Below are 24,399 nucleotides of genomic sequence, written 5' to 3'. Positions count from 1 at the left end.
GTTTGCTTCCTGTCACTAACTACGTCATTTGTCTTCTTCCGTAGCACCTTTTCAGGCCTGAGGTCGTGGACTCACCTTAGAAAGTAACCAAGCGCCACTATTGACATTATTTAACGTTAGTGCCCAGATATGAACTGCTGCCTCTGTTCTGTAAATAACTAGACAATAGTAACTGAAACAGTCACATGCTCATATTGTTTCACTATACAGAAGCTTTTATTTCACAAAGATATTGCCTGATGCCACTGGATCAATAAAACACTTGTGCTTCAGTGAGAGGGAATATTCAGCACGTGCAGAAGCAATCAAGTGATAAGAACTAGACAGATGTTATAGGCATTTATCCATCCATTTTCATAACATACTTATCCAGGGCAGGGTCACAAGGCAACTGGAGTCAATTATACCAATCAAAAGGTGCAAAGAAGGAACAATACCTAGATAATGACATTTTGATTTAAAAATAATGTTCTAATGGATAATATATCATCATAACTGTTTTCCGCAATACCTTCCATCTATTAATCTTCTTCTTCTGCTATAGGCACAACAACAGTAATAGGCACAACAATAGTATAACATTAATATTAATAATAATAATCCTTCCACTCATTTCCCTTACAAGATTATCCAGGGCAGGATTATGGGGCAGTTGGAGCCTATACTAGCAACCATTAGGTGCAAGATAGGAACACCATCTGGACAGGGCAGCAATCCATCATAGGGTGAACACAAACACTCGGACTGCTTTAGCAACGCCAATTCATCCAAGTTTAATCAGGTTGAAGTTCAGAAGTCTAGTACAGATGTTTTACACAGGAAGAGTGGTTGCTTAGAGTTGTAGTTCCTGCATCACAGCACTATGTTCTGTTTGGAGTTTGCAGGTTCTTCACATGTATTTATATATTGACTGGCATACTGGTTTATGGTGCTTCAATCTGCTCTACCACACACTGCCTTTTCATTTTCTGAGTTTTATTTTCTTTTGTGCGCGCAAGATATGCCATGGAAAACGTGGCTTGGCTCTTTCAAAAATCAAAGTATTTTATTAAAAATGCAATGTAGTTTAATCAGTTCAGCTCAGATTTACTGTTAAGTGTGCAAAGCAAAATAAAACTCTTACGTGCACTTTTCACCATGCTCTGTCCATCTGGCTCTGTAATGTTTGTAAAATAACACAAAATGTAATGGGCTGGAGGCTTAGCATTGCATTGTCATAACTCCACCCATAATAGCCACTGTAAGCAGACAGTTGAACAAGAAACATATCCTTTCCTTAAGAAAATAAGACTAAGAATCTCTAATAAAAAGTTATTTTCAGTTTACTTTTATTGTCATGCCTCAGAAATGCTGAAGGCACTTTTTCTTAAGTCAAAACCTTTTCTTCTTCAAAGTGGACATATTCGGTAAGTTTTAAGGTTTTTCTTTACAAAGTGACCGCAGTACCCATTGGCTCCATTATAATGCACAAGAGACAGCAAATTATTTTTTTTTTAATTTATAAAATATGTTTCACTTTAGACCTCAATTTGATGTGACAAAATAATATATACCATTATTGTGAAGAAATAACTTCAACTGCAAAAATACCACACTTATTTAAGTGTTTTTGCAACTACAAACCCAAACAGACAATTAGTAAAAATCCCTTCCATTAACCTTTAAATGCTTTCCTCTTTTTGAGAAGTGTTTAATTTCTGCATACAGTATACAGTACTTTCAAGAAAGGTAAAGCTATGCACATTACCAGAAGACAACAGAGTGTAAAGAACTTGAGTGATTAAACTGCATTTAATTTATAAATGTGGATAGAAGGCATATACAATAAGCCAGTATACCATGTATACCAGATGAAATTCTTCTTGTGGTATGGATTTCCCAAAACAAGTTTTACCAGTACATTAAAAAATTATGTGAACACTTTCACATGTAGAATGTAATGTTTAAATGTAAAATATGCTCCGCCATAAAATCTGCAAAATTTTGCATGCAAAAGGAAATAGGAAATGTGATTTTCTGTCAGTGTACTAGTGTCTTAAAGGTAGATCTGGCCATTCACATCACTTACAGGGCCCTTAGTAACAAGCTGGATAAATTTGCAGATAGTAGCAAGCTAAGTGGATTGGCAGATAAATTTAGAATCTGTTGAATCATTACAGAGGGACTTGGGCAGCATACAGGCATGGGCAGATCCATTGTTCAGTAGCCATTGGAGGGAGGAGAAGGTTGTTAAAAACTTACCAAATACGTCTACTTTTCAAGGCATGACAGCTTTGATGAGTATTGATATGTCTTGTGATTACAAGTACATTGTAAAATAGTTAATACATTTCATTTTTGAACAAAAAAAATCACTATTATGAGATTCAGACATTGTAAAAGACCAAGCATGTAGTTGGTTTTGTTTTAGATAGATAGCTGTTTTAATTTACTTCCATAATTATGTGAGAACTCACAAAAGCAAACAGCAAACATATCCATGCCATGTGAATATAGCACCAAAAATATGCAATAAAATTATTATTTGAAGATCTCTTTTGTTGTCATAAATATGCACCCGAAATATGGAAAGCCTGGGTCAATACCCGTGGCTTAAAAATTGATGTATTTGGTAAGTTTTTAAGCTTGTCTTCCATGTCCCATACCCTCCATTGTAAAGTGCCAGTGCGGGCATGATATTTTGTGGTGGCATACTTTTTGTAAGCAAAACGTCCCAAGGTACACTAGTATTCTACTAACCAGAAAAACATTATATCTCATTCACATCCTCAACTGTCTGAAGGGGCAGGACTACCAGAGGAGCCGGTAAAAAAGCAGCTCCGAGATCAGCATTCACAGACATAGCACTTAGTGAGCACTTTGGGTGAATTTCCCAGCTGCTTTGTTAATTTGCCTGCCCTTCTCTGCCTCAGAAGCAACTTGTCTGCTCACTATCCACAGGCTCTGTAAGACTCGCTGGTGACTGCACACCCAGCCAGATGGACAAGCAGCCAGGAGACAACACTCAAAGTGCTGCATCTGTAACATAGCGTTCACATAACTGCCAGCTTCTCGAAGTAGTTCTGTTCTCCTCTGAAAGGGGTTGACCCCCTGAGGAGCTTGTCTCTCTCAGGTTCAGACCCTGGTGTGGTAAATTATTATTTTCACTGCCCACCTGGGTAGCTGTCATAGCACACCATTGTGCCGTGGCACACTAGTTGAAAAACACCGTTACAGAAAGTACTTAACTTTAGAACATCATTTTGCAGTTGCATATATACCATATTTGTGAAGAAATATCTTCAACTTGAAAAATACCATACTTATCCTTTAAGAAAAAGCTCAGTTATGACCCTGACTCTAAATTTTACTCAATAAACAAAGATTTCCAAGTTTTTTGTTTATTCTTTATAGCGGAATGCTAAGATCTCTTCTTGATTCCAAGACAGAAATGTATGACATCTGTTTTGCTTATTTGTCTTGGAAGGGATCTTTTATGGCACACCCTCCAAAACTATACCATGTCTTCTTGCTAGACCCAACATACATTTTAAAACTGTTACAGCTTTAGACACCAAAAAACGTAACACTTTAAATCAATTACTGAAACAACGTGTTCCAGTAAACAAAAAAATCTGTCATTATATTTTACTATTATATTTCATTTTCCTGAGCCTACTTTAGCATGATTATTTAAGCACTTGCTTATTCCGTTATTAAGTTTCTATTCTTTCATTTTCACACCCTTATGCAGACTTACATTCTTTGATGAACAGGTAGGTTAGAGTCAACATAACTGTGTGTCCACTGTACAGAAGGTCACCACACATGATGTGAGAGCCAGTGATTGACAAACCACCACCCGATATCAGCCTGAGGATCCTCTGCAGTTTGGCTTGAGAGTCTCCATATAGCTGTGTGGAGAAAAACACTGTTAGAAAAGAACTAATTATTATTATTATTATCCAAATATCACATGCTTATATTACATTCTCTGGTTTGGATTGCCTTTAAAATGTTATACAGCAAAAATATATTTTAATAACACCTCCAATTCTTTGCTTGTACCTACTGGCATGTCTGTATTCATTACATTAGTTGCTAACAAAGAAAAATAATTTACAATTTAATATATTTTAGGGACAGTAAATTTCCTGTTAAGTTTAGATAAGATTTTATATGAAATTTTCCAGTATAATGCCGAGGTGAATGATAGCCCACTTGTCACTGGGCACACTTACATTCTCACCAATTCACCAAATTAGAGATGCCAATCAACTTATAATTAAAATATTTGAAATGTGTTAGGAATCTGAAATACTGAGGAAAAAACCCAAATTCAAAAAAGGGAGAACACGTTAATCCACACAAAGAAGTGACTACATTGGAAATCAATAATGCATAACTGCAGCTGATCAAATTTTTTTTTTAATCTAAGGATTCTTAAACAGTGAATTATAGAAGGCACGAAACACAACCCCAACAGTTTATAAAATGGAGTCATATGCACACGGGAAACACAAAATCTGAACATTTATCGTCATTAATTAAAATATGAACAATAGTTTTGGAATGTGCTAAACAGACTTACAGAGGGATAATCAGTTTGGACTTGTACTATCTGTTGATAGTTTTGTACACGTGACTGGTTTCTATGACTGAAAACTCTGTAAAACTAAAGCTTCCTTTCAGTGTGACTTGGCACAACTCTGCAGTTGCATGTGATGACTACTTTTTCTTAACTTACTCTTCACCTAATATTTACTAGAATTATCACCATCTTCCACATTTGCATAACACTTCTCTTTACATATTACAAACATACTTTATCTGCTGTCAGTGTTACTCTGCTCTACTGTAATTTAAAACATCCTGCCATGCTCCCGGCCAATTTTATATCTAGTGTGCCGGCTCTCAAACAGCAGCATAGGCAGTGCCACATCAGCCAAAAGGTAATAATTTAATGAGAAAATATCTTGAAGGGGTCTATAGCATCATGACAAATTAAAGAAATATCAGGTGACATTTCACGCTATCACTGCAAAAACATTTTTAAAAAGATATACGCTCTTAACTAATTATTGTTATTAGATGAAATACTATTATAAGAATCAAGTTTTTTTTTTTAAATTCCATTATTACTACTTGTTTAAATAAAAGTTCTGTCATTGTTAAAGACATAAATTTTACAGTCTGATATACTGTAAATCATATCATTAACCGAGGGCATTTTATTCTGCTCCTCTTATAATTCTCAGAATCCGGCAGCTAAATGACTAAAGAAACAAATGATGTTAATCCTGCTTTTAGACTTCCACAAGTACAGTATTTGTTTTTGTTAGTATCACATTTCATATTACAGATTCAATTTTGGAAACATCAATAGTCTGAAATATTGATTGTTCCTGGCATAAGCAAAATAAGCTTGAAAACAAATTTTCAAGCTATACAATAAATCTTTTCGGTACTGCTGATATACTTAACAACATTAGTTTTCTAAATTGTTAATCATAAATTCAAAAGACAGTAACATATTAAAACATGGTAATATAATAAAAGTATACATATGATGATAAACATATCAAAGTTTCACTACTTACGGCATGCTTTCTTAATATATTGAAGTTTGAACAGCCACAAGTTTATAAATAATTATATTACAATTATATAAAATACATTTACTCTTCTTTGATAATTCTGATTTATTCTGCAAGTAAACATCTCTTTTATACTTTGGGGGGGTAAATTTTTGTTTTGATTCATTTATCTACTACACCAGGTACAATTTGAAAACAAAGTTTGCTTCTGTAAATGGCAATAATGGGAAATGTGCATCAGTGTTAGCACATGGTGACTGTAGTCATTTGATTTGATTCATTCAAGTGAATGTTTGTCTACTTTCTCTTTTTAAATAAGAAACAAATCTAAAAAAAAGTGCACAGATCCTAATATTCACACACATCTGTCATGCTGATAATGCACCAACAGGAGATTCATTCCTGCTCTTGTATTAAGATACTGACGACCAGATAGAGTTACAGTTGACAGTTATTAGCACATGCCAATATGTGTAGAGAAATTAAAAAAAAACAGTATACTGAGTCCATATTAATGATATATGGCAGGTTAGCATGAAAGAATAGATCAAACCTTACGTACATTTTAAGAATGCAGTAAAGTCCAAAATTATCTAAGAAAACAAGTGCTGAAGGTCACTGTGAATTGTCTGTCAGTCATCCTCAAATCCATATAATTCAATAGAGGGTTGTGTGGGTTGGAGGTTACCCTGTCAGCACTGGGGGGCCAAGGCATGAAACAGTCCTGGACAGGATGTCTATCCATTACACATTGTGCCAAGAGGAAAAAAATGATGCATTCATTGCATTTCCCACCATCCCTCAACACTTACCTTTGGAGCACATTTCATGTGTAAGCCCGGCACAGGAAGTGTGGTGATATATATAGTGATGCACCTGTACAAGTAAAGGGTCCCCATGATGAAAAAAAAGCGTCTCCCAACTATCGACCTAAAAAAAAAAAAATATATATATATTTCTGTAATATAATAATTTCTTTCAATATTACTGATAAAATTGAAATCTGTCCATATGTAATCATTTTATGCGTCCAGTATATAGCGAAGTGAAGTGTCTCAGCACTAACTTGTTTCATAGTCTAATGGTGTAGTCTTATTTAACACACAGGAAATTTTTTGTTAGTTAAGGTGGTTATAGCTCAAGGATACATATTTTATATGGGATGCCACAAGGATCAATTCTGGGTCTACTATTATTTTCAATTTACATGCCATCTTTAGGCCAGATTATCTTAAAACACAAGGTAAAATACCACAGTTATGCAGATGAGACACAGATTTACTTATCTATATAGTACCCCCAATGACCCTTACACTCTGTGCCCTCTGAACCAATGTCTGTCTTGTATTACTGCATGGATGAATAGTAATTTCCTTCAACTAAATAAGGAAAAAAACAAATTTTAGTTGCTGGAAAAAACTGAAATAGTGAGGATCTTAGAAATTATCTTGACCCCTTGGCAGAAGTTAAGAACTTAGATGTGATCATGGACTCTGATCTAAAATTTAAAATCATACATTAAAAAAAATTACTAGGACTGCATTTTTTCACTTTAGAAATATTACAAAGTTTAGGACCTCTTTTAAAATTGCAAGATACTGAAAAATTAATTCAAGCTTTTGTTTGCAGTTGACTAAATTAGTGCAATACTGTACTCTCCTAACAGTACTACCTAAGAAAGACAGCAACTGGTTGCAGTTAATTCAAAATGTAGCAGCAAGAATCTTGACAAGTAAAAGAAAATCTGAGCACATCTCACCGGTCTTATCATTGTTACATTGGTTACCTGTGTCCTTTAGAATTGATATTAAAACACTGCTAATTATTTATAAAGCTCGGAATAATCTTGCTCCCTTTTATATTTTGGTGTGTCTGTCCCCTTACATACCCAGCTGTAACCTTGGATTGTCGAACACTGGTTTGCTTATTACACCGGTAGCTAAGCATAAAAGAAGTGGTGAAGTGGCCTTTTGCAGTTACGCACCAGAAATTTTGAATAATTTACCAATAAAGATACCCCAGGCTAATACCATTGATCGATTAAAAAAACAATTAAAACACACTTTTTCATTTTGGCCTTCTCATATTTGCATTTCTGTTCTACTTCGAATACATTATATATTCATTGCAATATTACATGCTTCGTGGGTATATTATCATTATTAAACTCTACTTTTCTCTATTTTCTTTTCCTGGCTCTCTGTGGTGGCATTTTCTGCCAACATCACCTTATCAAAGTACTGTGCAACCGCTTGTGATGATGGAATGAAAGTAGATACTCCAACTGTCTACGAGACTCACTGCATTGAATCGGCTAAGATGAAGATTAAAAATAGTAAGGATGACTTTAGCAGCATTATGTTAGGCAGAATCCCTCATGGGGGATGAGTGGCCTTATGGTCTGGAACCCCTGCAGATTTTGTTACTTATTTTACTCTAGAATCTTGAGTAGCATGGTGTCACTGTGGTAGTGCTGCTGCCTCACAGTAAGGAGACCAGAGTTCATGTCCCAGATCCTCCCTATGTGGAGTTAGCATATTCTCCCTATGTCTGTGTGAGTTTCCACCAGTTTCCTCCCACAGCCAAAAGACATTCAGGTTAGGTGAATTGGAGATCCCAGATTGGCCCCAGTGTGTGGTTGGTGTGTATGTGTTCACACTGCAGTGAACTGGCGCCCTGTCCAGGGTTTGTTCCTGCCTTGTGCCCTAAACTAGCTGGGCTAGGCTCCAGCAGACTTCCACAACCCTGTTCAGGACTAAGAGGGCTGAAAAATGATGGACTAAATCCAGAATCTCATCCCTGGAGGTTTCTTTTTTTTACTTCTATCCTCCCTGGCCATCTGACCACAGGATCAGACTTATCTTAATGAACTTAAAAAACTTATCTTCAAATTAGTATTCTATTACTTGTATATATGTGTTATGTAATCACTATATGTTTACAGTTATATAACACTATCCATTTCTAAATTGCTGTTTTGTAATGTATAATTCTTCTTTTATATTGTGTAAAGCACTTTGAGCTTTATTCCTTGTATGAAAATGTGCTATAGAAATAAAAATGTTGTTCTTATAGTATGTTACATAAAAACACTTAAGAAAGCAAGTGGACACAAGTTTGATATGTCTTTAAGAAAATGTAAAATTTAATAGGTGTTTATACAATGTAATTTAGGTCAGATATGAATGTCCACTGTGACAAAACATATTTTGCTGACAAGAGAGGCATTTTCCATAATCAAATTAATGATGAGTTTGAAGGAAAGAGTTACATCATTATTTTGCAAGTACAGGACATGGCCCCTTGTCCCTGATCATCCCAATAAGCAAAATCACTTCTGCTTATGGTGTCTTCCAAATGTGACAAAGCAGTTTTATTTGTCCCCAGCAGAAAAATACTTCATCATATTTAGGTAGCAGGAGGTCAAAACACAAGTGAACAAGCACAATAAATGAAAATGCAAAATTCAAAGAGTGCGCAGATAAACAAAAAAAATATCAAAAAAAACCTTGACTTTATAACAAGGGCTTATTTTAACACAGTCACACAGCACTGGTCAAAGCCAGGGTTCCACTACCTCTGTCCCATCCCTTCTATTACAGGTCAGCACAGAGTTAGGTAGACAGATTCTTACAGAACCATTAGGAGGTGAGTCTATATTGATGGTCTTCTTTAGAGACACTTTTCTATACTTTTAGAGACCTAATAAAACCCCTGCCACCATTTTCAAATTTTCTGCTACAATGCCAGTATAAAAATCAATCAATACAGAGCATTAAGCTAACATGTGAAAGAGTAAAAAAAGAAAACCACATTTTAAATGAAAGACATTCGTTCTATAATGTAAAATGCTTAACAAAAGAAATAATATATTGTAAAGAAGGCCTTTGAATTTTTGTGGTGACAGAACTTGCAAATGTTCAAGCCACCACCTCCCAACCTCTGGTATGTTTTTAGAATTGTTTGTGATTTTTTTTACATCCACAGAGACCTCTTTAGAATTTATTTACTGTTCTATTTAAGAATGTGGTAATGTGTTCTGATCATACTATATGGATTTTGTTTTACATGCAGGTTAGATGGACTGTCTGTGTTAAACTGGCCCTAGTGTGTGTTTGAGTGTCTATGTGTTCACCATTCAATGCACCAATGTCCTGTACAGGGATTGTTCCTACTTTTCACTCTATGCTGGCTGACATAGGTGCCAGCTTCCATGTGACTCTGCTCTGGATAAAGCAGGTTTAGGAAAGAATGTTTTTCTAAAATAGTTATTATGTAGATACGAACATCCTTAGAAAGTGGATATTTTGTGGTAGCTCTACACAACAGTCTGCTGACCAAGCCAAGGTGGCTGGTTGGCCCTCATCAGGCTGTTACATTGAAGGGTGGCAGTCAGAGGAAACACAATGGCTTCATGTTGACTGCTGCCATGGTTACCTTTGTGTTCATTGGCCTCATGCATGCCTCGTAAAAAAACTGTACTATAGCATAATAATATTGTAGCCAGTGTAGGATTTGCCAATAGTAACACATTGCGGCATAAATAAAGGAGAGAAAAAGACAATAGGGACCTTTTGTACTGTACATATTTAGATGGGAATTTTAAAGTTGCTAAAAGTATGAGTAATGATTATGCATTTGTTGTCATTGACCTGTGTCCTAAATGGATTGAACCCACACCCTGTTACAATGCTGATGCAAAATACTGTATAAAGAATGAAGTGTTCAATCTGTGTTCAAATACTGGCTTGAAATAGTCTGATGCTCTACCTACTTAACTATTATGCTCTTGCTACTGTATATGAAATTCTCATGGAACCCCAATGTCTCATCAGCTCCACTGACTGCGCTGTAAATTAAATGTAAGTTACTATAATATTTATCACACATCTGAAGCTATAAACTATAACACTGCTTTAACAAAGGCCTAGAGTTATGTTTACTTACATTTTAAAGAAGCACTTTCATTACCAGTTACTGAGTCAACTCATCGCTTTGGTTCTGGCAATTGGAGCCAATTGAATATTTTTAAGCAAAATATCACTATGCTCCCCAATTGGAAAGGTTAGTCTCAGATCTTATTGGCATTGACCACTACTTTCAAACTTCAAGTGCATTCTTTGTGGATTCATGCATTTCATTATCAACTAGTTAAACATGAAGTCAGTTCCACAGGATATCCCAAGCTTTCTGAGCCAGTCTTCATTCCCTAGTTCTTCACATCAGCACCTACCAGTACAGGCATGAAATCAAAAGAGCTTATGGTTCTGAGCATCTCCACACTGCTGTGTAATGTAAGCAGTTTTGTAACGTACATATTTTTTCTTATTAGACAAGCTTCTGAACACAAACATAAATGAGAATTAAGTAGCATCAGTGCATTTTTAACTTTATCATATCAGTGGGCTTATACTCAGGGTGGGTCTGCATGAGCTTTCCCCATTCTTTACAATTGGGATACTGCATTATTTATGTGCCCATTAATATTTGAATATGGAAATTACAAGAGCTTTGTGACATATTTATTCCCTATGTGTGTTATGACCAATCAGAGTCCCTTATATTTTGGAAAAAATATCTCCTCATGGAGATGCTTCAGCATGTCCGATCAGGTTAATTGATCTATAATTTAGCACATTTTTTAAAACTTCTCCCTTCAAGTGGGTCAGAGTCTTTACATTATGGACACCACATTATTGAACTTGCACAGGCCCTAGAGGTGTCAGCCAGTTTAACAGTGGAGTCAGTGACTGACATCAATGCTGAACCAATTGCCTTGAGATCTGTTGCTCTTCAAAACCAATTGGCCGTGGACATTTTAGTAATAGTTCAAAGGACACTTGTGCAGCAGTTGGAAGTTACCATTGTACTTATATTCCCAATATTTCTATAAATCTAACATCTCTGGCAGAACACATTCATCATGCAAGAAATTGTTTACACAATCCACTTTTCATTACAAGGAAAAACAATGATTACAAATTAACTGATTGACTTCCAGCTTGGGGCTATAAAGTATGCAAATACTTTTAGTCATTTTAAAAACTTTTTTCTATGTTGTCTTACTGCCTATCGTATTTTTCCAGTTTGTAAAAGAGCAATTTTGCTAATATATTACTTATTGCTACTCCTCTTATTATCCCTTTAACACTGGCCATATTTTGCTACTTTTATAGAATGCTATATGAGGGCTGCTTTCATCGCTGTACACATTTGGCTTTTTTTTGACTTCCACATGCTTATTACATGTCATCAGTCTGCTAATCCTCCCAAGAAATGTCAATAGGGTGGAGTGTTGAAGACCAAAGAAGTCAAAGTCATTTCAACTTCACATCCTGTAAAGAAATCTATGTCTTACAAGATATGTAAACATAAGCTCACTCAGTATAGGAATTAAACCATTAGCACCCTGAAAAGAAAACAGGTCAGATTAATGGTTATTCCTCTCTTCTTCACATTTGATGATAAGCATTCTTAGGGTCACTTTCTTCTGTTTCTTACTGTAGTTCAAAATCTCCATCATACAGTACAGAATTCAGGTCATCAGCAATATGTAAGACTTCCTGTATAAAGTTTTTTTCCTTCAATAATAACAGAAGTAATGTGGATCATCTTGCATTCTGATGCTACGTAGGCAATAAACAAAAACAATACACTCTAGGCAAATTTTGTTAATACCTAACAATATTTTCACACCCTCAATGTCAACAACAGCTTTGAAAGTGTTAAGGAAATACTCCACCCAAAAATGATTTTTTTTTCATGCAGTATGTTACTTACACCATAGATTTTGAACTGGTGGCCAAGAAAAATGTATAATTGAAGATACACCTGTCCCCCTTATTCATTGGTCAAGTGTCCTGTCTTCAGTTCAGAAGCATAGTATTACGCAAATGTGTCTTCCGGTTTATCTTGCATGTGGAGTTGTCTAGAAGTATTAATAACATTTTAGCAAAAAATGCATGCATTTTGCAAATTTTGAGCATACAGATTTATATATGTGGATCATGCGACATGAGTTACATAAGAATTGTTTTTTTTTTTTTTTTTTACTGTTTTCCATGGACATTTTTCACAATGTTTTTCATTTGACAGAATAGATCACCATTATGCCAAATTGTAAGAAACTGTTTTCTCTTGTTCTGCATGAAAACATGACTATAAACTACAATGAGTAAGTAACAAATAAAAATAATCTATCATTTTTTTGTGGATTATTTCTTTAAGATAGAGTTTACAGTTAGTAACATGACTTGTTGCTATGCCCTTTTTCAGAAAATTGAAATTTCAGAGCACACTTGTATCATAGTTATAAAGGAGAGCTTTGTGCAAGGAATAAAACTTTATTTTTGGAAAAAAAACCCACTGTTAATCAAATAATCAAAATAATAATTACAAAACTAATCAGTGAGCAAAAAAAGTTGTTAGTTGCAGCCCTAGAACTGTTACATTGTTAAAAACATCAATAATTTGCCACATCATGCAACTTAGTCAACAAAGCATGCAATTTTCATTAATTCAATTTAACAGTCATGGCAAGTTTCTGGAAATTTTGTCAAGGATGGTAGGATAAAAAAAACAAATAAGTATTCCAAGTAAGTGTGCGTCTTCTCAGCTGGTTCCTAGCTCGTGACAAATGCAGTGGGGACAAACGGCAGCAAATTGCAATTCTCTATTCAAATGTCAAACCTGGGAAGGCAGTCTCTTTTATGCAGCAAAACACAGCATTTCTAATGATTGCATAAACTAAGAACGGGAAACAATGCATTCTTTGATTGTGTAGTCATTGCTGGCCTGCAAACCTTTATAGTTGTCTGACAAGTACAGTATTTCAAAAGTTAGGAGGTTGTCAATATAATATTACTTATGTATTGTTTAGAAGCTCTTAATTTAAATACACCATTTTGCAATATATTAAAAAGTGTATTTATGACATCAGAAAGAGGCCATTTGTAAGGTTTAAGGAGTCCGATAACTTCTATAATACTTATTTCTAGACACCCTGGTGTGAAACATTTTGCCAATAATATTTGTACACTATTCAGCAGTGATATTTAAGTTACCATAAATTTAGAAATTACAGTAATATTTAATTTAAAAGTCAAAGTTTGGATTTTTCAAACTTTTTTTCTCAAAGACCACAAAAGATGAACACTAATGCTGAATTTAAAGATATGGGTTGAAACAAAGAATTGGACTAACCCGGATAGTATTTTATAGTGTAGTTTGCACTCCAAGAATTGTGGAAGAGGAAATTGCAGACGAGATTAGCAGACACAATCAGGCGTACAGCTAGATGTATAAATTTCCAGGCATATCAATCCCTGAGTAACTTGAAACATTTTGGGTGGTGGACTGGATTAATGGGCACCAGAGAGTCACCATGAAATACTCAGTTAATAGGGGGTATACATGATGGTTTATATGAGCAAAGATGAATGTAAATTTTTTGCCTACCTAGTGTATTGACGAGAGACCTGCCTGGGTGTATAAATTAATACGCTCTTGGTTAAGGGTACAAGTGGATTTCAGTTGGTCCATGTTGGAATAAATGACATAATCAAAGAAAGACAATCATTTCAGCTAAACAAGTTCAAAATAGTTAACTAAAAAGCTTAGGAGAGACAATGCAATTAAATATAATAATGAAGTTACTACACCAGAGGGAATAAAGAATAATATAATAGGCTGACAATTGTTTTTCATCATGCTGTAATGGTAAAAAAGCCATAGCAATCAGTGTTCAAATATAAGGCCATGCTGCATTCCATATGACAATGGGGCTGATTCCTGCTGCTACTTTAAAATCAGATCTCTGACTGGAACACTGAGGCACATGTAAACAAGTTGAAAGTAAATTATGCACAAATGTTAAGCATTTCTTTAATACCAGCCGACGCCCACTGTAGCATATGGCGGTGTAAGAATAGGAACGGAAAATGGTGAGAAAGGAATTCAGAAATCAAGAAGAAATAAATACTTCTTGAAAGATGCAGTGTGCATATAGAATTTCCGGCCAAGCAGGATTACATGTGAAAGTGATAAATAAATCAGGCTTTCCGAATTTACGTACTATGGCCATGGCATCCTGATAGTTTTGCTGCATGTATCTTGGACTTCCTGGAAATGTGGACAGTAATATGATCATTTTGCCTACACGAACATTGTTATTTTCAGCGTTTGCTTGCAGTGCGTCTGATAGTTTGACGAGCACATCTTGTTGTTGTAATCTGAGGTAGTTGAGACGCACGCCCTCTGTTTTAACATAAGCATCTACGACGTACTGTTAGAATAGTTTGCCGCTGGAGTGCAAAATACTAAATGTATTCCTCATTGCTAATCTCTACGCGTAAAATTGGCATTGAGTAAGCCTTATTCGCTTGACATTTCTTTTATCAGGAACATGTTGTAACTCTTTGTGCCAGCCAATGTCTCCATAAGGGAATAAAAGTGGGTAAACCTTAGGAACGCAATTCATATTGAGCGTGGAAATCTGTTTACAGGAGTTGCCTATGGGATAGATGCAAATGTCCCTTTCAGCAGACGTTTCGCCATCTTCTCTGACAAAAATCGCTGCAACATTGGTGTGACATGTCGGGGCATTGTATCGTCGTAAATCCTGCCTAAGGGTTTCCTTGAAAACCATTCGTACAGATGCTGTTGGATTGGACTGAGCGATTTCATGCATGTGTTTGTATGATTTAGCGAAGGGGTTGATGGTTCTGAGCATGGAATCTAGCTGGAGAAGTACATTTTCGCTGCATGCAGAATTTGCTTTATTTTGTAAGCATACTTTAGTAGCTTGCGCTGTGTCAAAAACATTCAACTGTCCATAACCTGGAGAGGTAGAAGTGTTAACGTACAGTGGAGAGATTTGGTGATAAATTTGCCTGTGTATTTTAAAACAGTATGGTCCGTGGCCAGGAGGTTGAGTTATCTGTGCACCCATGGAAGAAAACATTACAGAAGAGTTGTATTCTCGAATGTGTTCACGATAATTTTTAGCTTCTGATGTTTGCTGTGTAAGAAGCTGTTGTAAAGACACATGTGGCTCCCGCAAGGGTGGTAGTGCTACTTTACCGTTGTGGCAGCACCTTGAGTACTTGTTGGATGTATTACGTTCAGCAGGCCAGTATAGTGCATGACATGGAAGATGACGAACAGGAATCGAGAAATGCCGTGTCGGCTGCGTGTAGGCGGGACCGGTTTTGAAGTGGAAGCAGGACGAACCAGAAGAGAAATATATATAACAGATGTCTATTATGGTAAGTGGAACAAGTTACAATGTTGGTTAAAGGACCTTGGGAAACCTTCTTTTGAATCTTGACTGGCTGGAGACTCTACATTCAAACTGCTATGCATGACTATGGTTGTCTGGAAAAGTCTGTACTCTGGAATGGGCTGGCATTCTGTCTGTCATTGGTTCCTGCCTTCCAGTCAACATTTTCTTGATAACTCCAGTTTCTTGTAACCATTTAATTTAATACGTTGGAAGGAATAAGCAAATAATAGTACATGCAATATAAATAAAATCCAAATGGGAAGTTAACTGTTTACAATGACCAGCATTTGAAAAGATTAAGTATTCTTCATTCAGTTTGCTGTTTTATGAAAAGTTAATAATGAGGTGTGCTGTAAACACTGTACTTTAACATGTTACCATGACAGACTATCACCTCCACAGAGTGATGAAGCAGCTTATTTTCTTGATATATTCAAGGTAAAAGTTTTTTCCTGCTACTTGAAAAACAGTATTACATAAAAATGTATGTGTGAATCATAAAATGTAAAACACTATAAAAAAATCAAGAATTTAGTGAATCCATGATTCAAGGACTATTTTTTTTACATTAATTTGGCACCTTTCGCACAAAATGTGTGTTAAGAAACAAATGAGCATGCAAGGCAGCTGATATGCACATAAAGTTTTACAAGCAGACAAGTTGAGTGGGGTGTGGAGTTGGTGTTATTTTTATATATATCATTTTATATGATATTTTTCAATTCATTTAATTTATTTATAGAGCATGTATTAGCTGTATGCTTTCCAACAACAAAAAAATAAGTCATAAAAAAGAATAACAAAATAAAGAACCATTGCAATATTTCATATGAAATTGTGTACAAAAATATTAACAAGCCATCATAACTAAAAACAAATAAATTACATAAAATACATAACAGAGTAAAAACAACCTAACAAGAAAAAATGCTGGTCTAAAATGTGTGTTTTTAATCAAGTTTTAAATGTAGTTTCAGAACTAGATGCTCTAATTTCAAGGGGAAGGCAATCCCAGAGTTTTGTGGCAATAACACAGTAGGTTCTATCCCCTTTTGTTTTTAGCATGTGGAATAACAAGAAAGCACTGGTCAGATAATCTAAAAGGTTTAAACCTTTTAATCTAAAAGGCAGCATATCTTTAACATATATTTTTGCATCGATTAAAAAAAAAACAGCCAAAACTAAATTAGTGGACAAAGTCCCAGAAATATTCCATCTTTAAACATGGGGTGGGTTGGAGGTCATATTATCTCTTAAAGATTTTGCCAGTTCAGTTAGACGGAAATGATTATTTTAGTGGGATATCTATCCTGATCACTTTTTAACTACTGCAATAATTAAAAATGCATTGGCTTAAAAGAAAAACTGATAAATTCCTTTTAAGTATTTGCTTTTTTGAACAACATGGTGTTGAAAAATTAATGAATGGCAAAACAAAGCAATCATGCTGTTTAAAGACAAAGTACATGTACAGAGGGTAGGTGCCAAAGAGGCACAGAAAGCCATTTAATCAGTTCTGTACTGGGCAAACAAATGTTTAATGTATATTTTTTTTACAAACTGTCAGCTGGCAATTGAGTGAATTCATTCATAGCTCAGGAAATTGTCCCTGAATCAGGCTTGACAGATGGTAAAAACAGTCGAAAGAAAAAGAAAAAAAACACAACAAACACTGCCTAAAAATAGAGTGTGCAAAAAGAAGTGTGGTAGCTGTGTTAATCTGTCTTTTGTATCTCTGACCATACAAAAAGAAATTACTTTAAGCTTTAAAGGGCTGAAATCTTCACATTTAGGTTTCAAAATCTTCACATAAACAACAACAACATTTATTTATATAGCACATTTTCATACAAATAATGTAGCTCAAAGTGCTTTACAGGATGAAGAAAGAGAAAAAAGACAAAATATATAAAAAATAAAATTAGGCAATACTAATTAACATCAACATTAAGGTCTGATTGCCATGGAGGACAGAAAAAAACAAAAAAACTCCAGACGGCTGGAGAAAAAATAAAATCTGTAGGGGTTCCAGGCCATGAGACCGCCCAGCCCCCTCTAGGCATTCTACCTAACATAAATGACATCAATCAGTCCTCATTGTATTCAGGGTTCTCATGGAAGGACTTGATGATGATGATGGTCATCTGGACTTCTGGCCTTTAATCCATCAATGTAGGGACATCACATACTTTTCATTTCTTTCCTTAAAAAACAGAAACGCTTCCTAGTGTAGTCCAAAAAGGCAAATTATTAACCTTGCCTATTTTTTTCCTTACAGAATGGGTTAGTGGGTTGAAAAATCAATCCATCTTTCAACAGTGTAGGGCAGCGATTTTCAATCTTTTCATCTCATGGCACACAAACTACTAAAACTCTGCAGCATACCAAAAAATGTATTATATTTTTTGCTGATCTGACAAAAAAAAAATAGGTATAATTTTGATTGATTTACAAAAAAAAAGGTAATTACCTACTCTTTTTGATCCAAAGCAGCTTTTTGAAACTATTTATTTATGATACTTTGTAATAAAAAATAATACTGAAAATTATCAGGTGCCTTTACTTGTATTATGAACAGGTGGCACAGTGGTAGTGCTATTGCTTCACAGTAAGACGATCAGAGGCTCACATCGCAGGTCCTCCATGCATGCTTTTTGCAAAGCACTTTGAGTAGTGAGAAAAGCGCTATATAAATGTAAATAATTATTATTTATGGTATATGTGTGTATTTGTGAACAAATTCAGCTATGGCGTAGTGGGGGATAAATAGGGACACTAGATGTGCTTGACAATGAGATGCGTTCGTTGGAATAATTACACAGCAAGGAGTGCATGCAACATAAATATAATGTGTATATTATTGAAGCAAATGTTAATAGAAAGTGATTATACAAATAATTTTTAGTATACAAATTTCTAACAAGTGTCAGACATGTAAACTGGTTATAAATGCATGAAATTATACCTTCACTGTATATCATTAAAATGGTATAAAATATGCATTGTAGACATCTTTTTCATCGTATTTCTTTAAAGAAGTCTTTAATTTGTTTTTAAAAAATCTTGGTGTGCCATGGCCCACTGGTTGAAAATCTCTGGTATTAGTGACAGTAATTTCAACGCACAGCTTTTTAGTAATATTAGAAATGCAAGTTTAAAGTGGGATATTATAGTCATGGGGGACTTTAAGTACCAGAATAAACTGGAATAATCTTGGAAAATAACAACAAGCAGAGAACAAGAGCAGGAGTTTTTACAAGTAATCAATGACTGTTTTTTAACACAGTATGTTAAAGTACTAATGCAGGGTGATAATCAGGACAAAATTGAGGGTGTGGAAGTGATTGAACCACTAGGGTCAAGTGCCCATAATATATAGTTCTCAGTGTTTTGAAAGAGTGCGGATGCAAAGACTAAAACTGTTAAGTTTAAATTTGGTAGTGTACATTTTGAGCAAATGCAGCAAAGTCTAAGAGGATGGACTGGGATAAGTTTTTAAGTGTGCAGACAGTCGAGGAGCAGTGGAACAGGTTTAAAAATGTTTTACATATAAGCTGGACACGTACATACCTAAATTTAGAATTAGTAGGACATGAACAAGCACTCCACAGTGGGTTAATAAAGAGTTAAAAATAAAGCTGCAAAGGATAAAACAGCTGTATAAGGTGTATAAGACTATTAACTCCAATGTGACTCCTAGGGCGTATGAGAGCATGAGGGCAAAAATTAAAAGATATCAGGGAGGTTAAAAGACAGTTAGAGAGGAATATAGCAAATAAAGCAAAAAAAGACCCAAAGAGATACTTTCAGTATTTTAGTAGTAAAAGAACAGTTAAGGTGGAGGTGATGTGCATCAAGAATACAGACAGTGAAATAGTAGATGCTCTATATACATATTTTTCTGAGGTCTTTACAAGTGAGGAAGTAAATAACCTCCCAGCTGTAACTGGGACTACTAAGGAGGTACTGATTGATTTAGAAATTGTAGAGGGAGAAGTACTGCTTAGATTAAATGGGCTGAAATCACACAAATCTCCAGTCAAGTCAAGTCAAGTTGGGGAGTATGCACTGGTACAGTGCGTTGCCGCACCCACTACACAACAAAACAGCTTGGGATCCCGGTTGGCAACCCCCCAAGGCAGACACACGGTCCAGTCCCACTCTCCGGAAATGACTCTCTATCTGCCGTAGCCAGGTGTTACGTGGGCGACTCCTTGGCCTGGTCCAGCCACTCAGGTCCCCAACAATGAGAATCTTACGAGCTGGATCACCCTCGAGGAAACGCGCCTCATGGCCGTAACTGATGCTCCCTCCTCACAATGCAGGTAATGTGCCTCATTCGGGACTCCATGAGCAACTGCTCATTCGACACAAAGTCAAATCAATGGTACCCAAGGCTTTTCTGGAGAGACACAGTACCAAAGGAGTCCAGTCTTCGTCTAAGGTCACTTGATAGTGTCCATGTCTCGCAAGGAATAGCGTCTATGTCTTGCAACCATATAGCAAGACAGGAAGCACCAGGACTCTAAAGACTTGGACCTTAGTCCTTTTGCATAGATATCGGCAGCGCCACACACCCCTTTCTCGTGACCTCATGATCCCCCATGCTCTCCCAATCCGTCTACTGACTTCATAGGAACAGTCACCAGAGACATGAATGTCACTGCCAAGGTAAGTAAACCTCTCAACAAGGCAGACACACTCTGTTAAGTTATTTAGGTTTACTGCATTAATGTCTGCCCAAACTTGAAAAAGGCCTTTAGCTGATCAAAGAGGACGCATGGAACAACTCATCCTTTTCGTTATTTGATGTTGTTCAATAATAAACAGGTTGCAAGAGCAATAGTAACACCAGGAACAGGATTGAATTAGGAGTAGGTTGATAATCTTAAATAAACAAAGAAAATACAAGAAAACTCATATTTTCATTCATGCTTTAACAATTTTGTATATACTGTATATACACCCCTTTATTATTTCAAATATGCGTTAGTTACTAAAAATAAACACACTTGCGCGATATCTTGCATTAACTGAACTTACTTATTCTTTTACATAAACAACAGTCGTCACTAAGTCAGAAACGTTTCACATTAAAAAAAAGGGAATTTTTAACATACCAGTGACGTCTCCAAAATCAGCTAACGCATTAAGCTTTCTAATTCCTCCGTGACACTTTTTCTTTTTTGTTCACAATTGCTTTCTCCGTGCCTTCTTTTAACAACTAAGCGTCTCTTCTGTGCAGCAGTACGCTGACCCTGACTTCCGGAAACATGTTCTCCCTCTTCACAAAGCAATCTTTATTTAAACAAACATACACAAGATCGATTGTCTTTTTTTTTTTCTCAAATGTATTACATAACAACGTTTAAGCTCAGCTTAACACTCTCACCGCAGACAGACACACTGCTGATGGCTATGCCAAAGAGGTCATTAAAGGCCTGGATCTTGGTTTTTATCCAGGGCACTCACAAGCCGAGACACTCAGACTCCTTCCTCAGTCTCTCAAGCGCCCCGATCAGAGCCTCCATTGACTCCACAAAGATCACAGCATCGTCAGCAAAGTCAAGATCCATGAATCTTTCTTCACCAACAGATGCCCCACAGCCGCTGGACCCCATGACCTTGCCCATAACCCAGTCCATTAAAGCATTGAACATAGTAGGAGCAAGAACACACCCCTGACAAACCCCAGAATCAACTGGGACAAAACAGAGGTTTTGCCTCCACTCTGCACAGCACTCACAGTACCAGTGTATAGGCCAGCCATGATATCCAGCAACCTTGACGGAATCCCTCGAACCCTTAGGATGTCCCATTGGGCAGCTCGATCAACTGAGTCGAACGCTTTATGAAAATTGACAAAGGCTGCAAAGAAACTCTGCCGATATTCGCGTTTGCGCTCCATGAGTACCCTCAGTGCCGGGATGCAGTCGATGGTAGACTTCTTAGGCATAAAAACCAGACTGTTCCAGTCGCTCATAGGTAAGCAAGTAATCACGGATCCTATTGAGGACGACCCTAGCAAGAACCTTACCCGGCACAGAGAGCAGTGTTATTCCCCTGTAGTTGCTGCAATTCAGGCGATCACCCTTCCCTTTCCAGATAGGGACAAGTCCCATTTTCCAGTCAGCTGGGATGATGTCAGTCTCCCAAATGGAAGCAAAGATTGCTTGCAATGCCAGGAGGACAGCCATACCACCAGCCTGGAGAAGTTCAGCCCGGATACCACAGATCCCTGCAGCCTTTCCTCCCCTCAGCTGGTTCACCACCTGTGCAATCTCAGTGAGATTATGTGGTTCACAGCTAATTGGAGGATCAGCCTCAAGAACCGTGGACCCAGAGATATTCAACGTCCTAGCTGGAGGATCAGCTTTGAACGACTGCTCAAAGTAGCCAGCCCAGCAGGTCACAACTGTAGTGTCATCCGTAAGGACCATTCCATCAACTGCCCTGACTGCGACTCCATGAGGATCAGATTCGGATGTGTGTAATGCTTTGATTCCTCTGTAAGCAGGACGTGGGTAGCTAGACCACAGATGGTGTGTCACTTGCTCACAGATTCCTCTAATAAATGCCTCTTTATCTGCCCTCAGAGCCCTCACAGCCGTTCTTCTCAGTTCCCGGTACAGACCAGAGTTGCCATTGAGCTGTGCGCTGCAACTCCTCTCGATGATATCCAGGGTGCCCTGCAAGATGAAACATCTCCTTATGGGAACACCGGTAACACCAACACAACCCTCCGCAACCTTCAGGGTCTTGTCATGGAAGGTCTCCCACATCACATTAGGATCGGCAGTCGCACACTAATCTGCAAGTTCCTCTCACAAACTGAGTGCAAACTCATTAGAAACAGCCTGGTCTTGGAGTCTGGCCAAGTCCAGGCTAATTTTCCTAGTAGGTGGTAACCTGCTGGACCTAAGCTGGATCCTAAGAGTAGCAACAACAAATCTCCAGGACCAGATATATTTAAGAACATTAATGGAAGGAATTATTAAGGATAACATTGAGCTGTACATGGCAAGTACGGGAGTTTTTCTGAACAATCAGCATTGGTTCAGAAGAGGGAGGTCATGTTTTACTAACATGCTGTAATTCTATAAGGAAGCAACAAAAGGGTATGCCTAAGGTGGAGCATATGATATAATTTATCTTGACTTTGAAAAGGCATTTGATAAGGTGCCACATGAGATGTTCGGCATCAAACTAAAAAGTGTGAGTTCTGGGTGATGTTTGTAGGTGTAGGTGCAAATTTGGCTCAAACACAAAACCTTCTGAGAATTGACTAATGTTAAGGGCTGATGCTATTTTAATATATTCAAATGATTTGAATAGAAATATAAGTAACAAGCTGGTTAAATTTGCAGAGGATACTAAAACAGGCAGATTAGCACATAATCTGAATCATTACAGTGGGACTTGGACAGCATACAGGCTTGGGTAGATTTGTGGCAAATTAAATTTAATGTTAGTAAATGTAAAGTATTACATGCAAGAAGTAAAACTGTAAGGCATGAATACACAATGGGAGGTGTTAAAATCAAAAGTACACCTTATGAGAGGGTTTTAGGAATTGTAGTGGACTCTACACTGTGAACTTCCAGACTGTTTTCAGAAGTTAAGAAGGCTAACAGAATGTTAGGTTATATAGCACAATATGTAGAATACAATTCCAAGGAAATTTTGCTCAAGCTTTATAACGTAGTGGTGAGGCCTCATCTGGAGTACTGTGTGCAGGTTTAGTCTCCAGGCTAGAAAAAGGATATAGCAGCACCATAGTGCCACAGGGGATGAATTATGAAGAAAGATTAAAAGAGCTGAGCCTTTTCAGTTTAAGCAAAAGAAGATTAAGAGGAGATATGACAGAAGTGTTTAATATTATGAAGGGAAATTAGTACAGTGGATTGAGACTCAACAAGAATACATGGACACAGCTGGAAACTTGTTAAGGGTAAATTTCGCACAAACATTAGGAAGTTTATCTTTACACAGAGAACCATAGACAGCTGGAATAAGTTACCAAGTGTGGCAGACAGTAAGACTTTAGGGACGTTCAAAACTAGATTTGATGTTCTTTTTAGAAGAATTAAGTGGACTGGCGAGCTTTGTTGTGCTTTTCTCACCTAGATGGCTCTAATGTTGTCTGTCTGTCTATCTGTCTGCATGAAACAGCTTGGCTCTTGGTTGAACAATTTTGTTGAAATCTGGCATACTTCTTTTTTCAAGAAAAATTGTCAATTAAGTTGTATTTCAGTTCTGAAATAGAACACACTGTACATATGTTTGAAATCTCAAAATCTTTTACTGAAATATGAAAACCGAAAAACATTCTGTGTGACTTCAATTATGGATTACTCTTCATGACAGAGGTCACTTTAACTTATACATTACAGGTATGTGTATTTATCTCTTTTACTGGTCTGAAAGCCACTTCCAAAGGCAAAACAAATCTCTAATACATGTTGGTCAAATGCTGGTGTTGAGGCACACATGCATAAGCCTCTTATACACCATTTCACTCCTCCTGCTGCTTGAGACAAG

The 24,399-nt window shown here is 36.6% G+C and overlaps 1 protein-coding gene across 2 annotated transcripts in view; it reads right to left on the bottom strand.

Moving 5' to 3' along the window:
- Positions 1-24,399, bottom strand: part of sgms2a (sphingomyelin synthase 2a) — a 109,121-nt gene that overhangs the window by 29,207 nt on the left and 55,515 nt on the right. For both annotated transcript variants that reach the window (XM_028805203.2, XM_051929958.1), the window contains 2 exons: positions 6,389-6,506; positions 3,740-3,893 (listed from right to left, as the gene is read on the bottom strand). In XM_028805203.2, the coding sequence (XP_028661036.2) occupies positions 3,740-3,893; positions 6,389-6,506 (272 nt within the window). The remainder of the gene's footprint in view (positions 1-3,739; positions 3,894-6,388; positions 6,507-24,399) is intronic.

The sequence above is a fragment of the Erpetoichthys calabaricus genome, chromosome 7, assembly GCF_900747795.2.
Source record: "Erpetoichthys calabaricus chromosome 7, fErpCal1.3, whole genome shotgun sequence".
NCBI lineage: Eukaryota > Metazoa > Chordata > Cladistia > Polypteriformes > Polypteridae > Erpetoichthys > Erpetoichthys calabaricus.
Note: the sequence above shows the minus strand (reverse complement) of the source record. Positions and strands in the feature narration are given on the sequence as shown.